Genomic DNA, 25655 nt, shown 5'->3' on the forward strand with positions numbered 1-25655 from the left:
TTTCCCCTCAAAAGATGGATAGTATCTTCTTGGCGCATGATCATAATATTTTTATTGAGAGAGAAAAGGAAGATGAAGACTTTGCTGTTACATCCATTTCCACTAGTATTGATCTTGAACTTTGTGGTCGATACATGGATAAGAAATCATCTGCCCAGGTTGTGGACAGTAAAATTCCAATTAGAGCAACACCATCTGGAATGGTTCTATATAGTAGCACACCATCAAACAAATCTCAAGATGACTATTTAACAAACAGTGATTTGAAATCTCCTCATCTTAATATATCAGGGATTTGTTCTTTTGTTCAATCTAGCTATCCAAAAAATGAGAAACCGATATCAGAATCGTTGATTGCACTTGAACAAATATTGTCATCTATACTGTTGCTCCTTGGTAAATTTGCTGTGAGTTCTGATTGTATTCTATCATCTGTGTCTGAGATTTTGAAGGAAATGTTGGCAAAAAAGGGTGCGAATGTTCAAGCACCGACCGCTGAACCTGTAGTAGAAAAGACTAAATTACCTTCTACTGAATCCGCAGTTCAGAGCCTGCCAATTTGTACTAATCCTTTGCAGGGCAATATTCCTTCGAAATTAATTGTTAAAGTAGACACCCATCCACCCCCGAAGAGCTCTGTCCTATTTGGAGAGAGTAAATCCATAAAATACACTGACAAAGATGATAGTCTAATAGAGACGGTGCAAACGACGGGAAATGAACTTTTCCCAATCTTTGTCAATGAAAAAAAGGGCCATGATGGAGTGCAGGCTCAGACTAAAACTAGAAAAGAAAGAATAAAAGGAAAAAATAGGAAGTTATTACGTAAATATAAGAAAAAAAGACCAAGGCAAATTGTTTTTCAAAGCATATGTGCTGATGCACGAGAGGAGCCAGGAAACGGGGAAAATCCACTATTGAATGTAACTAAAAATAAAGCAGTGGCCGTTGAACTTAATGATGTATTAGATGATAGTACGATTAAGAACTGTACAAATGAACAGTCTTCTGCTCATGTGGTACTAGTTCCGGAACCTCTATCTGTGTTGACTGATGTGATAGACATTCCGCCACAAATAGTAAAAGTACTAAATCCAACTGCATTTACTTTCCGACCCCAACTTAATACTATTAGTGGCCCAACTCCTCAACCAGTAAAATGTGAAATGAGAACAGTAGATACATTAATACTGGATTTTCTTCCGTTGTTTGACCAAGATGTAAAAATGAATAGATCTTGGCTCCTAAACTGCTTTAAAGAAATTGAAAATTTAAAATTGATTTTGTCAAATGATATTGACCTGGTTTTCCCAGTAAAATCAAGCATTGGACAGCGAACAAGAGTAATATTTTATTCAAAAATAATTTCTAATCTTGTTCTACAACAAGCGGAATTTTTCCAATGTAGAGGAATAGATGTATTGCCATTCTATAATAGATCCACATCTACTACCCTTAGAGATAGTATTAGTAATCCAGTATCTATATATAATGATGGTTATTCAGGTAGTAAAGATCTGAAAATCTGGATCTCAAAAGGCAAAAGAATGGTATCTCAGGCCTTGTCATTGCCTGAACATGCAGATGTTCCTTTAATAGAAGACAATCAGAGGTGGAACTGGCTACCGGGGGTTCTTTCTACTAACTGTGTGAACAACCCAAGACTTTTCCAACATCTTTAACAATAACTTAAAAATTGTCTCTTGGAATGCTGCTGGCATGTTTAATTCCCCTGAGAAATTCGACTTTCTATCCAAATTAAATGTTGATGTAATATGTTTGCAGGAGACGTGGTGTAAAAAGCTACCCTATATAGGGAATGAGTTTTATGTCCTAGAGGCCCCTGCAAAATCTTCAAAAAAAGGCCATGCGAAAGGAGGAATTGCTTGTTTGTTATCTACCTCTTTTCAATGGCATTACACGCATTATTCAGATTCTAGCAATCTTTTTCAATCTGTAACTATCACTAACCTGGGCAAAGTTGGAACACGGTCTTCGTTTGTTATTTTAAACGCATACATTCCCCCTGAGGAATGTTTTAATTGTATCATGAAGCGAATGTTTTCCTATGTAGCGAATCTAATGAATGCTGAATTTCCCCCCTTTATACTAATGGTTGGAGATCTAAACAGTAAAATATCCAACTCTACTCTAGTTAAGTTTAGAAATAAACTGAAGGAAGAAGTATATAATATACCCCAAATGTCCTGGCCTCCTAATATAAAAACTAGTAAAAGAGGTAAGATCCTGTTGGAGGAACTAAGCCTTCTAGAAGGACTTATCATTAATGGCAGAATGCCCTCTGATAGTCCTGCCCATTTTACACATGGTTCGTATAGGGGAGAGTCTATTTTGGACTATGCCATCACGGATTTTGAGTCATTCCACTTGATTGAGGATATGGAGGTCACTCATTCTATACTGAGTGATCACAAAATAATAAATCTGACTCTTCTATTAACCCCTTCTGAAACTAATACTTGGTCCTTAAAGCATAGAGATCTTACTATCGATCGAAGATCAGGTAGATGTTTTTGGGGTTCCTCTTCCATGAAGGAAGTACAAAGCCTTTTGGCTCAAACCCTATTAGAACTTGATCAGTGGGAGGGAATAGAATTCCTGCAATTTGAAACTTTTATTAAAAAAGTTATTGGATTCGCCAAGAAAAAGGGAGGTCCAAAAAAACCCCACTTTTCACCTACTCCACTATTTTTTCTGAATAGGGAGATAAATGCACTTATCAGGAGCCAGTATCTTAATAGAACGGTAGAAAATGAGTCTCTACTAGCGTTATTAAAACGCAGAAGAGTTAGATTGAGACTGAAACTGAAAAAAGAAAAAGAGGATCTTCTTTGGATTAGCCTGAGGGAGGCAATAACCTTTAATCGAACCAGAGAATTCTGGTCTATAATAAGAAAAGGCTGTGGTACTATAATAACTCCCCGTCCTATATCCATAAGCGAAAAAGTATGGACAGTATTTGTAACCGCATTATATGCCCCAAATGAAGTATTGGAGGATACTGGTATGATGGAATCAAATGATTTACAAAAATGCAATTTACCTACAGAAAAAATAATTGTGTCGGCAATAAAGAGTATGCGCTCTACTGGAGCCATGGGTCCAGACGAACTCCCTATGACAATTATTAAGCAGGATATTTGTACTTGGAGCCGGATTCTTCTCCCCTTATTTCAGGCCTGCTTTTTAACTAGAACTGTCCCTGACTCCTGGAGGGGCAGTATATTAATTCCTATATTTAAAAAGGGGGATCGGGAGCTGCCATCTAATTATCGCCTAATAGCGTTATTAGATGCCATAGGGAAAATTTTCGCAAAATGCGTATTAATGTTAATTATAGAATGGGCAGAAACTAATAAGATTTTACCAATGGAACAAACTGGTTTTCGTGAAGATCACGGAACGCTTGATAATTTGACGATGCTACAGGTGATCAGTGACAAGTATGTACGTATCCGTGATGGTGGCTTATATGCCGCATTTATTGATTTCTCCGCGGCGTTTGACAGAGTGGACCGCCCAACGCTGTGGAGAAAACTGGCGACATTGGGTATGCCAGGATACTTACTTGCGTTGGTCCGTTCTTTGCACATGAAAACATGGTGTAAGGTACTACAAGGTGGTGAAGAGGGTATTACAACATCTATTCCCTCTCAGAACGGTCTCAAACAAGGATGCATGTTAGCACCTATATTGTTCTCTTTGTATATAGCTGACCTCCCAATTCTTATTTCATCTTGCGAGGGTGCTGCTCCGAAAATTGGAGGATCAGCTATATCTATCCTAATGTACGCAGACGATATTCTTATCTTGGATTTGACCCCGAAGGGTCTATCTAATCGCCTGCTTGCATTGCATGAATTTGCTGTAGCGCACCATATGAAAATTAATTCGTCAAAAAGTAAAATCATGTGCATTTTTGGTAAAAGAAAATGTAGATCAAGCAATTATAGGTGGTCTATAGGGGGGCAAAGGCTAGACGTGGTTAAAACATATCAGTTCTTGGGTAAAATAATATCATCTAATCTCAGTGAGACACCTCATATCGAACATAACTCTCGTAAAGCTTTGGCCCATGGAAGGGGGTTATGTTCGTTATATAATGCTACGGGGAAGAGACATTTTTCTCCTCTTTTGGAAGTCTTTAAAGCAAAAGTGCCAGCTACTCTCCTGTACGGAATAGAATTAGTGGAAATGAAATATTGGGGGTTCCTTCAAAAAATGGAAGGACGGGTGCTACGGAAAATTATGTCCCTAAGCAATGCATGTTCTACATCTTCATGCAGATTAGAACTTGGACTCCGTAGCTGTTGGACACAGGCATTGGTGGCATTAGTAAGATGGGTAGCATGCTTGGCTAGAGGAAAACCAGGTACACTAAGAGAGCTTGTTAAAAAGGAATTACTGGGTAATCTTAATGATTTTTCCTCTTTACTAAAAAACTTTAGGAAAGCTGTAGCACTGTTGGAGGTAGATGAGGATACCCTATTCTTACTTTCTCCTTCTGAGCTTAAAATTTCACTAAAAAGAGCCTCGTGGGAGCTATGTTATAGGTTGGATACTCTTGCCCAACCCAAATTATATAATAGGGAACCTTTGTTGGAGACATACTCCCCCAAACTGACCCAACAATATTTGACGTGGAACGTTCCCCATGGAGTGCGTAGGTTATGGTATCTCCTACGACATGATCTACTCCCACTTAATTCACTCCTAGCAAAATGGCACGGAAGCTCCCCGATATGTAACTTTTGTGATGTCACTGTTCAAGATCGTAACCACGTCTTGTTCGTTTGCTCTGCCTTACGTTCTCTGCGACTTAAATGGATTAAGCCTATTTGTTTACAATTGGGAATCTTAAATGCTAAACTGTTTATACATGCACTTTACTGCCCTCCGAATGAATTGTTTTGTTGTAGGATTTTTAAATTTTTTAAAGGGTTCTTAAATATTTATTAGGTTGCTGTAATGATGCCGTGGCTCACTTTAAAAATTGATAACTCTTGTGATTTGTCCTGTATTATTGTTTATGTAAGTTCATATATTCATATTATTTGTGATTATTGTATTATGTAATGTTTATTTTTCTTTTTATGTGGCCCTCATCGAGAGCCAAAACATAATAAATAAAAACTTGAAACTTGATTTGATTTGATTTGGCTTAGACTCACTAACTGAGGATGTAGGAGCGTTATGCAAAGCGAGTCCCTCAGCTCAAGCGCCACAAGCCGTGGCGGAACAGGAACAGCTTTATGGAAGCTAAGAGGTGAGAGATAAAAACATGAAAACGGCAAAAGTTAAAAGATATAAAAGTGTGATACAAAAAGTTAGGCACTGTGATTGAGTGATAGGCGCGCTGAGTGCCTTGCTGCATCTAACCTTCAGCAGCAGGGATTGGGCTATGTGTGCGTGCTCTTTCCTGGTTTATGAAGAGCAGGAGGGAGGGGGAAGAGAGGCAGCAGTGTCTAGAGCGTTAACAGAGTAAGCACTCACTTCTGGAGGATGTAGGAGCATTATACAAAGCGAGTCACTCCGCTCAAACGGCACAAGTCGTGGCAGAACGGAGACAGTTTAACAGAAGCCAGGAGGAGAGAGATAAAAAACATGAAAACGGCGCAACTTAAAAGATTGAAAAGAGTGATGCAAACAATTAGGCACTGTGATTGAGTGATAGGCGCGCTGAGTGCCTTGCTGTGTCTAACCTTCAGCAGCAGGGTTTGGGCTCTTTGGGGAAGCTGCTGAGAGATTAGACATGAGCGACAGGGTAAATTTCGAAAAGGCTTTGGCTGTGGTTGACAATGGTATGACCACATGGTCATCTAGGATTTATTCACCGGGCAAAATATTGTCTTCTGCAATTGGCAAAATACAGCAAGGCATGTCTATTTTACAACATGAGCAGTCACAATTACCGACGATTGTAGTTCTGAGCTGGACTTTACCAACAATCAGTTCTGGCCCTGTGCCATGGCAGTACATCAACAGTACTGGTCTGGTTTTTTAATATGATTAAACAGATCGACAGATGGTAATGGCATGCAGAGATGCAAGGTATACTATGTTGCACATTCAAAAATTAGAACAATTACCTTTCACCGTGGCTGAGACACCATCCACAGACTGGATAATCCATGGTTACATCACCCTAACGGTCACAACTTTCCAATTCCAAAACTTTCTCCAATACCAACAGGAAGGCAGAAATGAAGACCTAGGGGATGGTTGTGTGCATGAATATTGGGAATTTCTGTTCAGGTTTGGATGCAGGAATGGGCACACAGAGGTTTTCCTTAGTCGTTCAGATTGAGAGGATGCTTTAAGCGGTTCCTTAGTCTGCAAGGACATTTCTCTCCATGGGGCTTGCAATGCTTCAGTAGAAACATTGTCTTGTTAGCTGAAGGGTTGTCCAGCTGCCATGATTCATCCAGTGTTCAAGCTCCTCTTGAATGCGAGCTATTTAATGCTGCATGATCAAGGTTGCTGAAGAATGGAACCAGGCACCGCTTATCTAGTGACAGTTAATTACATAGTGACTTGTTGCACACAAGTTCTGTTTCCACCTGACCGTACAGTTAGGGAGGCAGCGCTATGGCCTTTGATAAATGTTTCCGACATACAGTTTGATTCTTTGAGCAAACTGAAATCCATGTTTTTAAAAAAAGATGTGGCCTTAATTTCAGCCAGAGAGATGTTTGATCTCCCGGTTGCAAGGTCCTCGTCTGAGATACAGACACTACTCCACACTAACTTCCCGCTGCATTTTGGGGAGCTGGTCCACCGTATTGTTAACATGTCAGATACATAAGGAATAGTGCACTTTTTCAAGTGTATCAGCTCTGTTCTGGTTCGCACCTTTGAGACGATTTTTTGGACTTATACCATCTTTCATACACTCCACGATGGGAAGCGTTTTTGGAGGGCTCCCACTTGTCCTGCTACTTGTGGCAAAAATCCTGATTTTATTTTTTCTGCTCCTCAATGGACGTGTTAGTTCAACCTGGAATGGAGACAGCACTGCCACTAGAAAGGGAGGAAAAGACAGAAAGGAAGGCAGCCCAGCAATGGCACTGCCCCTTACACAAATCCCAGGGAGGTGGTCGAAGATAATAGGATGAGAGTCATTGTCACAGGCAGGGAAAGATCCAACAAGATCAAAACTGCTGTCCCCTTCATCAAGAGGCAGTCTAGTATTGTCAAGGGTAACTGTAATCAGAGACGTATGCTAGATCAGGGCTGGAAACCAACCTAGAGCGGAATCAAATATCTTATGCTACTCGATAAAAGTTTAAATTTAGAGTCGATGGAGCTCTCACTGATTTCAGAGGGGAGAGAAAGCATAGAGATATGATGGTAATTGGCTAGGATGTAATAACTGTAAAGAAGGTGTGTTAAAATTGCCAAATTCAATAACCCTTATCATTTCGGCTTCAAGAGGTCTAAGACTAAGTTGTTGATTTTTGTCTTATATAAAGGCAAGGAATCCAATCTTTCATCCTGAAAGGTCATGACCATGTAAGGGGATAGACTTTGCATGGGACATTGTTGGGATGGGCCAGACAATTCTTAGCAACTTCACTGTCAGTAGCATGCAGGTTATACATCTCTCATCAAAGACCAGGAGAGCAGAGCTTTTTTTTCTGGTGAAATGTTAAACCACTTTCAGTGGTGTACTACATCTACATAGAACAAGAAAGTGAGCCTTCAAAGATGTCCAGTATCTGTGAAAGACTAGTGCAACAGTGCAGTGCTTGTCTCACCTCTCCAAGGTTCTGCAAAAAAGTTAAGGTTGAACGCCTGCATTTACCCTATAATGTAAAATGGTTGGAATGCAACTGGGCTCAGATATTGCTCTGCGAAACCAAAAAAAATATTTTTCCACATCTATTCAAGACATAGCAGAATATAAAATATAGCATGGAAATCGCAAAAGTAAATTGTGATAATGAAAATTTGTAAAACAGGCACCACAAAAAAACTGTCTTTAGGAGGTGAAAATCTTATTTCGGTGAGGGAACATTTCTTAGTACAAAATGAACAGAAAAAGATAGAAAGTGCCACATTACCTAGTGAGATTAACGCTTGATGAATTTCTTTCATCACATTCCGATAAAGGTCCTGCTGCCATTCTTGCAAAAGCTTCCAATCATCAGCAGAGAAATAAGTAGAAACATCGAAGAATTCAACCTGCGATTCAAACAGCAAAGTTTACATAAGTAATGTTGCAATTTAAACAGGAGCGGCTTGTATCAGGGAAAAGAGGCGGGCTGGGGGTTCAGGGTTTTTTGATAGGGGCGACAGAGAAAAATGAAAAAAAAAGAAAAATAACTCCAGTGTCGCGATCTTTTGGCTCTACTGCAGGCAGGCACAAGCTCCCAGACTGCCCTGCAGCCAATCCTGAAGCTGCTCTTATGCATGAGAGCAGCTTCAGGATTGGACTGAGCGCTGTGAATTTGCACTCTCAAACAGACTGGGCTCTCTCCAACCCGGCAACACAGTTTGGGTTGGGGAGAGCTTCAGTGCGCATGACGGTTTTGCCGGCCTAAGACGGTATCCAAACCGCAGTGCCCACCACTCCCTCTTCAGTACTGTTACCCCCAGGCCCCACCTCCAAGACTTGGCACAGAGAAGAAAAATAAACAAGAAGAAAATGGGTTTTAAACCCATGTTATTTTTGTTTTGTTTTTCATGTTTTTGAAGGTGATGGCAAGAAGGGGGCGATGCTCCTCCGCCATTGCGGGAGAGCCCCCACTGAACTTAAATGGCCCGAGTATTATATCTTATGCCAATTCCATTCCTTGCTCATTCACACATTCACATTTTGAACAGAAATCTCAATACCTGACTGATCTAAAGACCTGATCCAAAACCAACAGGGGTGTGAGTGCTTTGGCTGGATTACTTACAGTTCATCTTCCTTATTTTCATTTTTCATCCCAGCACATGCTAACCTTTCTGTAGCATTCCTAACATCTAAACTCAGAACTTTTTCACTTATTCTCTGGAAGACTCGCCTGCCATTGTGTATGGATAAAGAGCATTGCTGCATCATACTTGGACTGGCTAATAACACAGATCCTTTGGCAACCTTTTGTATCTCAATGGTCACAAACCAAGTAAACATTATAACAAGCATTGGACAGCCAATAGCTGTCTCCTTTGGGACTGGCAGGCTTTGCTCATGCTTTTTGGTGACACTGAAGTGGTAAAAATCAATGCTTTTCGTTGTTGCTGTTTAGCATAGGCAAAAAAAACAGGGCATGATGATGCAGACACTGCTGATGATCGAGTCATTCTGTAAACGTGTGCCTCTTCTTGCTGGTGTGTGCCAACAAAAGGAAGAGGGTGGCCATTCTTTTATTTTTTGACAGTACTAAGATAGTGGGCACACTTTAACAAAATAAAAGAATTTGTAGAAGTGCCAAAGTGCTTTTGCAGCGGGACGGCAGCAATTTGCTGCCCGGCACTCCAACAAATGAAATTAAAAAAAGAACAAAGGAGGTGGGGTAATGAAGGAGTGGGTTGGAGAAAGCAATGGGGCTTGGCGGGGCTCGAAGAAGAGAGCAACAATTGGTGCAGAGGAGAAGCACATGAGGGAGACAGCTATATGAAGTTCAGTGAGAGAGAAGCATACGAGCAAGAGAGAGCAACACTGAGCTAGATGGGGAGAAAAGTATGAGGACGAGGGGGTTACATGGAGCGCATGGGGAGAGCACAGGTGAGAGCACACAAGGGAGATAGCTGGAAAACACATGCACTCCTATGTAGTGCTTAAGCAAAAAGAAAAAGTAATTCCATAAACGTGAATAGTGGTAGGACACAAATAAAGAGCATATGCTCCAGTGAGAGACAAACACTAGATGGACAAGGTAAGCCATTGAATAAGAAGCAAGCTAATGCGAGTGACAATAAATCCAGCCAATAGAAAGCAATGGGCGGGCTTTAGGCCCACTGGTAAATTCTTGTTAAGCTGACTTTTGCAACCAGACACCTTGCATTGTCTGGTAGGCTCTGCCTGAAAATCAATAACCACTGAATTAACCCCTAACACTAGTTTCTAGAATAGATTGTTACTTGTCCTAAAACGCTTCAAGGATTGTAGGCACTAAGTAAAAGCCAATACAATACAATACCAAAACCTAAAATCTTAGTTTTCTTTTAAGGGATATAAAACCTTGTGTCGGCTGATTCAGTACTTTCAGATATAGGCACATATAAGGAAACAAAAATAATCTAGTCTTTACTTGCACTTATTTGAAAAGTTGGGTTACAAAATATAGGCATAAATGCATTGAAATTGCTTTTTATTATGTATAGTGCTTATTAACCTAGACCAAGCGTCTATAAAACAACGGGGCATATTATCAAGGACCGGTGTTAAAATTATCGCCGTTTTATCGGCAGGAAACTGCCGATAAAATGGCGATAATGGGCTTGATAATACGCCCTTGTTCATTCCCATAGAACCCCATATTAACACAAGAACATGGGCTTCTATGGGAATTAACAAGGGCGTATTATCAAGCCCATTATCGCCGTCCTGCCGATAAAACGGCGATCATTTTAACACCGGTCCTTGATAATATGCCCCATAGTACCAAAAAAGTCACTACTTCGCATTTCAGTGAAAGAAGGAATTTAATGAGAATGTTATTTTCTCATCCCTGCAGAGTCCGCTCCTCTTTTTCACACCTGCCCATATTCTACCTTAATAGAGAAGACTGTTATTTTGATAAATTAACCAGGTTTATTGGATTGCTTATTTGTCACCCCCTCATCTCCTCTCCTGTCCCTTCCTTCCCAGCTCATTTCAAGAGGCGAGGAGGAGGAAGAAAGAAGCAGGGATGTGTGGGAAAGCGCATGCCAAGGTGATCTTTTTCCCCTCTTTCTTCCTTTTCTTTTTTTGCCTCCAGTCTCACACATCTGTTTCCATTTCCCTGCTGTTTCTCCCACCTCATATTTATCTTCCTCCAAAAAAAAGCACACTGCAGGTGGCACAGCACCTTTAAATGCATTTCTCCTCCTCCTCGCTATCGACTGAAAATATTTCGTTTCAACCCAAAAGCAAAAGACCCGGAGTGCTCCCCCCTCGCCCATACCTTGTTTGTGTAACCTAGAGGTAAAAAAAAAGGCTACAAAAAGGGGAAAGAATAGGGAAGGAAGGAAGCAGGAAGCCTGGAGCAGGAGGAAGGAGGCTTGGGGGTCAGGGCCATAAAGGTCCCAGCACAGCAAACATGGCAGCTAACGCATATAGGGTCAGAGGTAAGAGGCCCTGCAAATACATCAGTTCTTGCCTTGTTAGCTTGTGATTTACAGATAGATAATGTTTATTGATTGATTATTTAAAATCTTTACCAAAAGAGAATGCACAATATAACATTTCAATTATAGTAATACAGTAAAAGGGCGATGACTTTAAAAAAATAAGCGATAATTTCATAAGATTAAAAATTTAGAAATGTAAACAGTATAAAATGTGCTTTACAGTAATGTAGATTTTTTCCTTTCCAGACGCAATCTCGCCAACCTGTGCCCTTGTGGTTGTTATGCAGAGTAACCAAGGGTTTTCCCTGCACCAATATCTTTATTTACCGGAAATGGCGGCTTCAGTTTTTGTTCTACTTGATGGGTACAAATGTTTGTTTCGTGCATTTTATGAGCATGCATGCATCTGTAAAGTTGAGGGGAGCAGCAATATTCCTCAATGATTTGTGCAATGCGGTTGGAAGTTTTTTTTTTTTAAATAACGAAATGCGTGGGGATGGGACTCACTTTGTGAGGGTTTCTGGACACTGTGCATGTTTTTCCCCTAAAAACAAGATTTTACAGCACTCCACTAACAAGGGGAAGTGTTTAGGAGCAGAGGTGAGAAAGGATCCTAGGAAAAATCGATAGACTATAGGAGGAAGTGGCGAGTAAGTGCTGCTTGTGGTGTTTGCTGCTGGTTTTCAAAGGCTCTCCCATACCAGTCCTCATCCCCCTAATAGAACCATGCTTAAAGATGTAACACAGCGTGCCATGTCAATAAGCCATTTAGGAGGATGACAGCAGAGGCCCTCTCGTAACACCTGATAAGGGTTTCTACAAATGATGGACCAAAACCCATCGCTTTTAAAGTCTCCCAGAGGTAGACCCAATTGACACGATCGAACGCCTTGGCGGCGTCGTTAGCCACCGCCAAGGGTTCCGACCGTGCCTCTGCCAGATCGATGCAGCCAATTAGTTGTAACGTTTTTTCTTGAATAGATCTTCCCGGAATGAAGTCCTTTTGATCTACATTGATCAGCTGGGAGGCAACCCTGACCAACCTCCCTGCCAAAATGCTAGTAAAGATCTTATAGTCTGCATTCAGCAGGGAGATTGGTCTATAAGAGTCCGCTTTAAACGGGTCCTTTCCGGGCTTCAGGATTAGCACGATTGTTGCTTCCTTCCATGACGGGGGATCCTACCTTCAGGGCTATAGATGTAATTAAACAGCTCACATAATCTAGGCACTATCACATCTTTCAGGGTCTTATAAACTTCGCCCGGGAGAGCATCTGTCCCTGCAGCTTTGTTATCCTTAATCCTTTTTATATGGAGATTAATTTCTTCTTCTGAAATGGGGCAGTCTAGCATGTCCCGGCCATCTCTTGTCAATGTTGATCGTGCTTCATTTTTTAACCATTCTTGAATTGAGTCAGTACTTGGCACTGTCTCCTCTTTGTAAAGCCTAGAGAATAAGGAAAGAAGGCACCTCTGCATATCCTCCTGATTGCATGAGGTCGCACCAGTCTCGTCTATAATCAATTTGTTAATATTATTCTTTACTCTGTCAGCCTTTACCTTCCATGCCAAAGTGGCTCCTGCTTTTCCCCCATATTCATAATTTTCCATTTTATGGGCTGCCCATTGAGCTCTAACTTTTTGGTCTAGTTTACCTCTATAGTCCGAACGCAGGCGCTCCAAGTCCCTAAGGACTTGTGACAAATCGTCAGATTGGCAACTCAACCTGGCTTTTTCTAGCCTGGATATCTCACTTTCCACCTTTTGGAATTCTAACGCCTCTTCCTTGTTTTTAGAACATATCAAGCTGTGTAGCACGCCACGAATATGGGCCTTAAATGTGTCCCATACGGAATCTAGAGATGTTGAGCCTATATTTTCAGTAAAATACTCGACGGTTGATGTTTTAATAACACTAATTATCTCCTGGTTAGATAACATAGCCCTTTTTAGTGTCCACCTGGGGGGGGGGGGGTTAGGTTTACTACCTAAATATGAAAAGGTTATAGGGGCATGATCTGATAAGATGCTTGGAAGGATGGAATTAACCACTAGGTTATCCAAACCCTGTCTATCAGTAAGAATATAATCTATACTCGAGGAGTGGCCATGTTTTTTACTAAAGAATGTAAAACCTGGTTCTCCGTCCCTTTTAGCCCTCCAAGCGTCTACCAACCCAAGCTCGTGGATCATATTAATCATCGCCCGACGTGGGCGAGGTGCGGCCACATGTCGGCCATGATTTGACCTATCTTGAATAGGATTAAGGAGAACATTAAAGTCACCCCCGATTATTATCGGAACGGTGACTTCTACAAGTTTGGTCTGTACTCTAAAAAGGCAGGCAGGGTCATCAACATTGGGGCCGTAGTAAGATACCATGGCGAGCTCGGACCTCTCAATGACCACCTGTACCAAGATCCACCTGCCAGATTGATCAGTTAGCGTGGACTTAATGGTACCACCTACACCAGATCTAATCAAAACCACAACCCCCTTGTTGTGTACCGTCTGCTCAGAACATCAGAAATGTTCAACCCATCTATATTTACCAAAAACAGTTCAAGACTCGAGGTGACTTAAGTGAGTCTCTTGTAAGAGACAGACCTGGGCTGAAGATTGTTCCAAGAATTTCATAATCAGCCTTTGTCTTCGGGTACATCGTAGCTCGTTGACATTCCATGAAATAAACTTTATCTTTATGTGCGTCATTCTTTACCAGGTCTTCCTCCCTCCCTCGCCTTGGCCAGGCATGCTAAAAACAACTTAATCTTCAAAAGAAAATGGAGAAAGAGGACATTATTTATATTTTCTCCCACTGCAACCCCACCCGTGCACCCTCCCCCCCCTTTGCTCCCCACGTGACCCCATCAGCCACCCGCACCCCTCGGGAACCCTACCTTTCCTTCAGGGCATATGCCCTTGGTCAGAACCCCCCTCAATGTGTGGCTGCGAAGGAATAATTACACAGTTAAGGCTAATAGACAGACCCTGCCCAGCGGCAACGGCACATCTCTATTCTATTCATTCCCCCCTGTTGTTACTCGATTAAGATATTACTTTATTGTAACCTTTATAGTTAAATTTGTGTAAGTGTCATACACGCCCTTAGAGGTTACACCTTACTAACTCAATACACAAAAGAGCAGACCAGGTCTGGGAACAATGTGTAGCTCTACCAGTCACCGCAGGCAAACGTAGTGTATGTGCGGGTGGAAAGTTGCTGTCTGTGTGGATTCTTTGAGAACACATTTTAACAACAATGGTTGAACAAAAACTAAAGCAATTCCCATCAGACCACCCTTTTTGGTGGATTTTGCGTCATGTGGGGATTGCTGAACATTCCATCCGACCATATAGTGCCAGTGTGGGAATGACAGGGCGGCATCTCCTACACCTCCACTTCCGCTCGCCACCAGACGGGAGGTACCGACGGAGAGGTGAGCCACCCGCTGTCCCGTTCGTTAACCCTCTTTTTTACCGGTCCCTGTACCTTTTTCTACACTACAGAGCGGGGCCTCATACTCCCGAGCGGTCGCCGGGTGAGGTGAGGTCTTCACCCACACAAAGCTGGGTGAGTATCATCCTAAGGAAATGCCTCAGGGTGATGAAGCTAATATGCTTGTTTAAAAATGTTTAAAATGCAGAATGCAAATTACTCTTGCAGTTGTGGCCTATCGGTCTCTGTGTACACGTGTGGTTGTTTGTGTATGGTTTTAGTGTTGTCTGATGAAATGTTTTCAATTTTTTAATAGGAAGAAAACACATTGATCACCTTCCAGTGGACACTTAAGTATTGAAGTTCCTGGTAGACAATAATTTATATGTTGTTTTTGTAGTACAAGTTTGCATATCCTTCACTAAAGGTGCAGTAGCAAATTTATGTTATAAGGTCCTGAAGAAAGCCGGGGTAATGGCCCCTATGGCTGAAACATGTCGACCGCTCTGCACTGCGCCAGTAAGCAGCTCTACTACTTGGCGCATTTTTTAACTTTTGGCACATGGACTCCTGTTTAAACCTACTTTTTGAGTCTGTGTAGTCATTTTTATCCATCACTATCACTGTAGCACTGCACTTGTTCACCAACACCACACTGAGATGTTGATCATGACTACATTATTGTTATTCATTCCCACACTGGCACTATATGGTCGGATGGAATGTTCAGCAATCCCCACATGACGCAAAATCCACCAAAAAGGGTGGTCTGATGGGAATTGCTTTAGTTTTTGTTCAACCATTGTTGTTAAAATGTGTTCTCAAAGAATCCACACAGACAGCAACTTTCCACCCGCACATACACTACGTTTGCCTGCGGTGACTGGTAGAGCTACACATTGTTCCCAGACCTGGTCTGCTCTTTTGTGCATTGAGTATATGGCATAAGGGGTATGAGCAGACAGGTCGTTAAAGATTCCCCTTGACCCTCCACATACCTGTTTTGTTTAATACACCTTACTAACACCTCCACTTCCACCTCCGCCTCCATTTCTGATCTTATCTATTAAAGAGTCAACTTCATCTAGTTGGCGCAAGTTGTACATGTGGTTATTCCACATGATCCGCAGGGATGCAGGTAATCTTAGTTGGGTCTTAGCTCCTAATGCATTCAAAATTGTCATCCTTTTGCCGAGTTCCCACTGCTTTATAGCAGTGATATGAGAAACATCAGAACGAATGGAAAAAGAGAATGGGCTGGAGAACGAGCTACACTTAAGATGGTATAAGTGAGAAAATTCACCGACATTTTCCTAGGACGCTCCTTTCCGGGCGTTCTCCTGAATGGCTCATGGTGGACCCTTTGGATATCGGCAATCAAGTCCAAATCCACATCCAGGGAAAATCTTTCAAAATAGATGCTTTCAAGAGAGAGACAACAAAGTTCTTAATATCACTCCCGTCCAGATCTTTGGGACATTTAAGATTTTCAAGTTGTTTTTCCTGGAGTGGTTTTCCAGGTGCTCAATGTCGTCCTTCGAATCTTGATTCCGCTTAACCAACTTGATCATCGTGCGAGAAGAAGAGCATAGAGCCTCCTTAATTTTAGGGATCTCATCCTCAAGAGCATCCGTTCTCTGTGAGACCTCCTCTACCTTCTGTGCTAGTAGATCGCAGGAAGCCTGGATAGCCTCCTGATTGACCTCTGAGGTTGTAAACCTCCTACTAATGTCGTCATTCAAACTTAACAGAATATCAGCCAGTGTCCCAGGTGCAGACAGGGAGGGTGGCAAAAGAGTGATAGAAGGTCCAGTCGAATGAGACCCCGATTGAGACTCCAATGTCGTAGAAAAGAGGACCTCTTCCCCCCTTCTCAGATACAGTGCTGAAAACATTTCCCTGATCAAGGCTCTGAATTTCTAGGGCTGAGAAGCTATTTGATAATTCAACCGATGGGTGTACTACCAGATGATCTTGCAAGGCTAAACCCTCCACTGTTCTAACAGAAGTGCTAGGAGGGGGCTGGGGGCTCTTCTCACTAACCATAGGGCCAGCTGAGGCGGCAGTTGTGGAGGTAGCGGAGGCAGCAGGGGCGGTAGCCATATTGGTAACTTTATCTTGCCCACAGACCACGGTAGTGGTGGAAAGAACCTTATAGAAAGACGATAGAAACCCGCTTATCATATTTCCGGGAGCTTTTTTGAGCAAGACTCATCAGAAAGTACAAATACAGGATTATAAACAAAGCCTTGAAGAAGTCTAGTGGAGATGAAACGCGCCGTGTCGGCTATGATCTTGTATTTTGTTTTTATTGAATGAAAACTTCATCTATCAAATAAAGAAAGAAGAGAAAAACTTTTTGGACAAAACAAAGTCTCAAGAAAACTTATTGGGCCTTGGGAGTCTATCCATTATAAGTGTGGCTGATACTAGATTGCATTCGTAAAAACTGTATTACATCATTCTTTGATGTTCTAAATATACTGGTATGTGCTGAGCACCTTCTTGTCTGTGGCATTAATTTTAGCTTTACAATAGCAATCAGATAAAATGGATATGCAGCTATCAGTCTTTCCTTCTCTAGTAGTATAAATGTCTAGAATTGATGAGAAGCTCCCAAAACTGAATGGTCTATTTAAATGAGAGCAGTTGCACTCACAAGTAGTACAAGCAGACTACACTTGCATACCAATTTTGGAAAAAATTATCTACGCTTCCTACTATGCTGGGAAATGTAATAACGGGCCTGAAACAAAACAATAACCTGAAAAAAGCTGCCCATCTTGAACATTCAACCTCACAACCTGGGACAAATGGTCCAGAACTACCCCATGTTGTGAACCAGGATAAGGATGACGGGGCAAGCAGGACTCAATACTCAAACAATTCTCTTGCACTCCAAAAACAGTGATAAACTTGCCCTCCTCTCCTCTGTATCAGCAGGTGGACTGCAAACCTGAGCTGAACAATGCTCAAGCCCACCGAAAACAAAGAAGGAAAGGCAGAAATAGGAAGAATGAGATTGCTGGTTATTTTCGGATGGTAACTACCACTCAGGCGCCACTAGACCTCAAACAGAGCCTTCATCACACTTTCCAAACTCCCCACTCAACAGCCCACTAACCATGATAGAAGAGATCTCCACAGTGGCATTGGAAGCAGTCCCTGAGAACATCAGAGGGGCTCAGGATATTTCCAACACCAGGGCAATTATACCAAGCCAACATGTGATAACCCTCTTGGGAGCTACATCAAGCCCATCACTGCCACCCAAAAAAATCACAAACTGGGACCAACACAACCTGGCTGTGAACCAACCAATAAAGGGAAAAACAACTGCCCAACAGACAAAATTTCACGGCAGCAGCAACACTGTCAGCCACGAAGCACATGGCCATCACAACTGGAATAACCAAAGAACCTAATTCAACAATGACATGCATTAATCTTCAGCCATAGTTTAGGGGCCAGCAGGACACCACCTTCTATAATAATAATAATAATAATAATAATAATAATAATAACAATAATAATATTTATAAAGCGCATGGTTACGCCATCTCGGCGTGTCCCTGCGCTAGGTGAGAGGGAGTAGACAGAAGCGACCGCAGGAACTGCCTTGCGCTAAGCAGAGAACAGGTGGGTTTTTAACAGCTTTCTGAACTTAGTTTCAGAGCATTCTAGCCTCAGGGGGATCGGCAGTCTATTCCAGTTCTGAGCAGCTAGAAACCGGAAGGAACGACCACCCATTTTGGCCTTCTTTATCTTGGGGATTACCAGCTGTCCCCTCCTGCTGGATCTAAGAGATCTACTAGGAACATACTTGGTAACTAGGTCTCTTAGGTATGCCGGACCCTCGCCATGGACAATACGGTGGCATACGACACACATTTTTAACAGTATTCTTTGCTTAACTAGGAGCCAATGCAATGAGTCAAGTGCCTTTTTTGAAGCCGCTCTCCTGGGCTGCATGAGAGCCAACCGAGCTGCGGCATTCTGTAGAACCTGTAATCTCCCAAGGCCCTTTTGCAGTGGCTCCCAGGTAGAGTACGTTCCCATAGTCAAGGCGAGACGTAATTAGTGCGTGTATCAATGTCTTCCTGGCCCCTAATGGGAGAAGATCCAGCGTTTTCCGTAGTTTTGTTAATACGCCAAAATATTTCCCCACAACTCGTCAGATGTGACCATCATACGAGAGAGTAGGATCAACCCAGCCTCAGTGCAAGGAGTAGGGATAGGACCCAGACTCGGAGGCCATCATTCCGAGGTCCAGCTAGAGTTGTTGCCTCCCACCACCAGCACCTCCGTCTTGCTGCCGTTCAATTTCAGGCAGTTCTTGTCCATCCAGGAGACAAGCTCCTGCATAGAGGCTCTGAAATTGGGAGCCGCAACCCTAGGCGCCTAGGATAGGGAGATCAGTAGCTGGGTGTCATCAGCATAAGAGACTACATCTGCTCCGTAGCCCTGCACAATCTCCGCCAAAGGAGACATGTATACATTGAACAGGGAGGGACTAAGGGCAGTGCCCTGGGGAACTCCCTGCTCCAATTCATGTCTTCGGAGTAGTGTACACCCTGCCTGACCTGGAAACTGCGCCCAATTAGAAAAGATTTAAGCCATTTCAGGGCCGCAGCAGAGACTCCACCCTTGTTCAGACACTGTAGCAAGGTGTAGTGTGCCACAGTGTCGAACGCGGCACTTAGATCTAGCATAATCAGTGCCATGGTGTGTCCTGCGTCTGTCCCTTGTCTGAGGGTTTCCGTAGCGCGAAGTAATGCAGTTTCTTTAGAGTGGCCCACCCGAAAACCAGATTGTGAAGGGTGAAGGAGACAGGCGGCTTCCAAATGGGCCATAAGTTGGTGATTGACCACCTTCTCCGCCACTTTAGCCAGATAAGGCAAGAGGGAAATAGGACGCAGATTTTCTAATATGTCAAGGCTTACATTTGTTTTTTTTCTGATTGGGAGGACAATCGCTCGTTTCCAACTATCAGGCAACATGTGCTGTGTAAACGAGGTTTCTAGCACATGCCTGATATAAGGTTCAAGGGCGTCCAAACTGGCCCCCATCACTTTGGGTGGAGCAGGGTCTCTAGGGGAGACAGATTATACGCTCAAACAGATGCTCTTTAAGGACTCAGGGGGGGGGGGCCACGAAGTTACTGAGTCTCAGCCCTGAACTACTGTCCTGCATCTGTTCTTCAAAATCAGCCCCACTGACTGTGCTACCTGAGAAGGATGAATTGATTTTTTCCACCTTCTCCGAGAAGTACTCTGCTATCCGATTGCACTCTCCAACGGACTCACAGCTCGGCACTGTAGCCAAGGAAGATATTTCTTTAAAGATTTTTAAAAGTTCTTTGGTGGAATTCTCAACAGCTCCAATTCTATCTTTGTAATGGGTGGCTTTAGCCCGTCTAAGCATGTTTCGATAGCTCCTCTGCTCCAGCCGATATAGCTGTCTGTCCTGGATCTTAAAACCTTTCCTCCACTGCCTTTCCAGGTGCTTACATACCGCTTTGGCCACCTGTAGGGCGGTTTTGCGCCCTCTGTCCCTAACTTTGTTCGGGAGCAGCTGTGCCACCCTATCGAGAGCAAAATTGATGCGCCTCTCCAGATTCTCACATGCAGTCTTAATATCAGAACCTCCCGGCGGGCCACCCCCTAGACAGTTCTCTGTTAAAATTGTCCTGGGCAAAGTTTTTTAACTTTCTACATGGGTTACCGCTCGAATTCCCCTCCTTGCAAACACTCGTGGGCAGCAATAATATAAACGGGACCAAAAAGTGGTCAGACCAGGGGACAGGGAGAGGAGTCATAACCTCAACTTCCTCCCAGCTGGCAAACACCGGGTCGAGTAGGTGTCCTTGCTGATGTGTAGGACAACAGGATTTTAAGTCCAGATGTAATGACTGTAAGTCCTGACGCAGATCGGCTGCCTCCTTATGCAAGGGGTTCTCCAAGTGTAGATTCAGGTCCCCTAAAACTAAGAGTTTGCTACGTCTTATAACTAGATGGGCAATACTTTCAAGCAGACTGGATCTAAAACGAGTAGAGGAACCGTGCGGCCTATATATCAAAATCCCAGTAACCGAGATATTGGAATTCATCTTTATTGTAAAAAGGCCCGCCTCGCTGTCCCATATAGAAATAGGCTCCATAATACACTCCAGGTGAGCTCTGGTGATAATCGCAATCCCACCCCCTCTGCCTTCTGCTCTGTCAATTCTAGTCATGGAATATCCGGGTGGAAGTGCCTCTATGATGTCCGGATCGGAATAATCTCCCAGCCATGTTTCCGTAAGGAACAGAAGGTCTAAATTTGCATCTGCGAGTAGCTCCAAAATTTCAATTTTATGTTTGCTCAGGGACCTGCAATTTAGTAAGCCACCTGAGAGAGACCCTCTTACCTCCTGCCGAGTGTGCCCTAGGCTCCAAATAAAAGAGCATTGTTGACACGTGCTAACTTGCATAGCTGACATGCTGTGCCTGCAAGCAGGGTGCAACCGCAGGCATAGATTTATCAATTCCTCCCTGCTATACTGTATTTTCGCATTAAAATGGCCAGGGGTTGGGGCCCCGGCCCTCGAACGTCCGCGGACGGGCGCAGACAGGCTTATCTTTGGCATACCTTTGGCTTACCTTCGGCACGCCCGCAGCGCGCATCCGCTGCGCGTCCGTTTGAGCATTTGCCTTATATCCCTAATGCCTGCTCAGGGTCTGGCGACTGGAGCGCTAACCGTCCCCCAACCAGAAGTGCCTGTCTGTACACCTTCCACACCCTCCGCGCAACGGTGCTCTCACCGCGTCGGACCGGGGCGGGAAGGAGGGAATATAGACAAGGCTTCCAAGTACCACTATTGCGGGCCCCCAAGCAAGTAAGTGCCTGTATTTCAGTACCGTAATAAAGACTCTTCGTGCCCCAGTAAAAATTAGTTAAAAGTACTGTGCCGGTGATTACAGCTACGGCGATACACAAAACAGGTTTAAACAGTAATAATGCTCAGCAGTAAGCGGCCCTGCCACAGCCCACTCACCACATCGCGGCCATCCTGTCTTCGCCTTATATCCCTAATGCCTGCTCAGGGTCTGGCGACTGGAGCGCTAACCGTCCCCCAACCGGAAGTGCCTGTCTCTACACCTTCCACGCCCTCCGCGCAACGGTGCTCTCACCACGTCGGGGCGGGAAGGAGGGAATAGAGACCAGGCTTCCAAGTACCACTATTGCGGGCCCCCAAGCAAGTAAGTGCGTGTATTTCAGTACCGTAAAAAACACTCTTCGTGCCCCAGTAAAAATGAGTTAAAAGTACTGTGCCGGTGATTACAGCTACGGCGATACACAAAACAGGTTTAAACAGTAATAACGCTCAGCAGTAAGCGGCCCTGCCACAGCCCACTCACCACATTGTGGCCATCCTGTCTTCGCCTTATATCCCTAATGCCTGCTCAGGGTCTGGCGACTGGAGCGCTAACCGTCCCACAACCGGAAGTGCCTGTCTCTACACCTTCCATGCCCTCCGGGCAACGGTGCTCTCACCGCGTCGGACCGGGGCGGGAAGAAGGGAACAGAGACCAGGCTTCCAAGTACCACTATTGCGGGCCCCCAAGTAAGTGCCTGTATTTCAGTACCGTAAAAACCACTTGTCGTGCCCCAGTAAAAATTAGTTAAAAGTACTGTGCCGGTGATTACAGCTACGGCGATACACAAAACAGGTTTAAACAGTAATAACGCTCAGCAGTAAGCGGCCCTGCCACAGCCCTCCTCAGTGAACCCCCGTAATTACAAAAACACCAATGCAACACTTTGCAGCCCAATGGTGAGCCAGCTAATGAACAAGAGGAGACATTCTTAACAGAGGAACCATACTTCGCCTCTTAGGAATGATCAAGGGACTGGAGAACCTGCATTCATCTGATCTTGTGTCAATCAAGTGTATTCACACTGACAATCAGCAGGAAATCAAGGCAACTAAAGCCACATGGTCAACAATTGAGACAGGGAGAATGGTCTTGGACGAACTGTCTACATTCCAACGCTAGGGAATAAGGCTATTAGCCCACTACAAACCTGGCTATGTCACGCCCTTGCAAATTGGAAACCAACCTAGGACTACCCCTCAAGGCCACAATACTATTTATTCAGTACTCAGGAGCACAAAAATAACATCTCCCTCTAAAAGTGACAAGGTTATCCACCAAACGATAGAAATACCCTAAGGAAAGAAGCAGATGAAAGGAACTGGAACTGGCTAACATGCACAATAATGTCAGCGACACCCAATGACATACAATTCAACGCCCTAGTTCCACCCCTGCTGAAACCAGACCATTTTGTTTATGCCCGTGAAACATCAATGGCTTGGCAAGCAAAGCGTCAGATTTGCAGCTCCGGTTCTATTTTCAATCTTTTGACTATATACTACTGCAGGAAATCTGGCTTGAACAACCCCTAAACTTTCAGGGGTTCAAGAACTTTCATGTTTCCATGCAGAAAGGTGCTAGATGTGGCCATCACATTAATGGTCTGGCATTATATACATCAATAGCAACCATGGGTCTTACCAAAGAGTTAAAGGTAAACTTTACATCCCCAAGCGAAATCCAAACAGTAAGAATGACACATAAGTAATAATGAAGAATGGACAGTAGTGATAGTAAATGTCTATCTGCATCCCAGGAATAGGACCAAGGGTCCAAAGCAATTAGCTAGTGATTCACTGAGGCTCCTTGAAGAAGAACAAACAGGCAATGTTATATTATCAGGAGACTTCAATCTCCACCTCTTGGGTTCAACAGCAGACGAAGACCTGCTAACGGATCTGACAGAGGAATGGAACATTCCGGTACAGGGGACAAGAAACTCAGGAACTCAACTTCTGAGGAAACTGGAGGACCTCAGCTTCCGGGCCCTGAAAGAAGACAATCTGCCAGCACCAGCGTTTCAATCAACATCCACCAGTTCCACTCTTGACTACACATTTATCAGTCTCCAAATGTTCTATTAAACTTCCTCCTTCGGCTTGGGGGTTTCACAAATGAGTGACCAAGTTCCACAATAAGTCACCCTCAAAGGCTTAGTTAAACCTCTCTTCCCCCCAACTGGAACAATGAACTCAGTATTCACTACTAAAAACAGGCGGGTAAAGTGCCCCTGATTCTCTCAGGATAAACTACTGGAATCGGCTAAAGATTTCCTATATTAGAAGTGAACCATACGGGGAACCATTTAGCCATATGGGTGATGTTCCTCACAGATTTCAGCAATAAATGTGCCACCGATTTAATTACTAGAAATGCGCCTTAGGCCGAGCGATGTCCATTACACCTTAACATCTCCCACATTAAAAGGCTTAAGCACTTCATAAACAAAATATTAACAAAACTTTGCAGGAGACCCCAAGAGCTCATTCTGCAGTGTTAACTAAGACGCCACAAACCCACCAAGCCGCCTTAGAAAAGCAATATTGGACTACAAAGAGACAGAGCTGGGTTGAATCCATCATCGCTTTTTAGCTCACTTCGCCTCTCTAGTTCAGACCCAGCCATATGCAAATCAGTCTTGACCCTGGGCATCCTCACTCTCCATAGCTAGGGTAGCTGTACCACTGAAACAAATCTGGATTGTTTGTAGAATTGAAGACATGATGTAATCTGGCTTCAAATCTTAGCTATATCTTTTAAAAAATTGGGCATTTCTTGTTGGATATGTATAGTGCAACGACAGAGTATCCCTATTGCAGTTGCCAATTGTTCTACATCTTTAGGTCTTGCCTAGGCAGCGCTTGTGCTGGGTCTTCGAGATATGGGAATTAAGCAACACCCATCTTTCTCATTGGCTCCTTTAATTGTGCTTTCTAAATGGCTGCTTTTCATTGGTTAATATTGTTACTAGTTCCTCCTTTTTTCTTTTGTAACCTCCAATGAGGACTGCCCCCTTACATGTGATGTTCCTCAATTTTCAGCCATGCTCTTGCCGCTTCTTCTCAGCGTCTCGCGCTTGTGAGAGCAGCTTTTCCAATAAAGTTCATATCTGCTGTTTCAAAAACTCACACACTGATTTTATTGTTTATTTGCAAAGCATGATTACAATTAACCAGCATTGCCTCTTTAACAGGTCCCACGAAACTGCACAGAACTAAGGTGTGTGATGTTTCCTTGGGGTGGTGTTGCATTCCTTTGAGGGAATGTATAGGGGCCTCCCAGTATTTCCATGGAACGCCCTAAAGAGTTTACACGAATATGAGGATGACGTTGTGCACAGGGTACAACTCTTTTCAATCATTGATTGCTCCAACCTGCCCTTCTTAACTCAACCCCTCCTCCCTCGCGCCCTCTCTAAGTTATGCCGTATCCATCTCCATGGATTGCTCTGACCTCCCCCTTCTTAACTTACCCCCTTCTCCCTCGCCCCCTCTCTAAGTTATGCCCTGTCCATCTTCATTGATTGCTCCGACCTACCCCTTCTTAACTCACCCCCTCCTCCCTAAGTTATGCTGTGTCCATCTCCATTGATTACTCCGACCTGCCCCTTCTTAACTCACCCCCTCCTCCCTCCCCCCTCTCTAAGTTATGCTGTGCCCATCTCCATGGACTGCCCCAACCTGCCCCTTCTTAACTCACCCCCTCATCCCTGGCCCCCTTGTAGTGTTGCGCTCTAGTGTTTCCGTCGTCACGTGACGGAAGACGCTAGGAGCGCGGGGCGGCCATCTCAGGCGAGAGGTAGCCAGCCATAGCCAGAGAGCCGAGCTAGGCAGATACGACCACAGCCTGTCCACGACGCGGCAGCCGAACACACCCGGTGGCGTGGCATCGAGATAGAGCGCGGCAGGGGAGCCAGCACACGGAGGCGGGAAGAGGCACCGCAGGGGATAGGAGGAGAGCAACACCAGCAGCAGGCAAAGCAGCTGTCCAGCCTCACTCCCATGCCAGAAGGA

General features: G+C 43.8%; 1 protein-coding gene across 1 annotated transcript in view; it reads right to left on the reverse strand.

Annotated features, from left to right (window-relative positions):
* Positions 1-25655, reverse strand: part of LOC144797574 (uncharacterized) — a 510336-nt gene that overhangs the window by 424895 nt on the left and 59786 nt on the right. Inside the window, exon 2 of the mRNA XM_078668235.1 lies at positions 8085-8205. Within this exon, the coding sequence (XP_078524361.1) occupies positions 8085-8205 (121 nt within the window). The remainder of the gene's footprint in view (positions 1-8084; positions 8206-25655) is intronic.

Source organism: Lissotriton helveticus, chromosome 12 (genome assembly GCF_964261635.1).
Source record: "Lissotriton helveticus chromosome 12, aLisHel1.1, whole genome shotgun sequence".
NCBI lineage: Eukaryota > Metazoa > Chordata > Amphibia > Caudata > Salamandridae > Lissotriton > Lissotriton helveticus.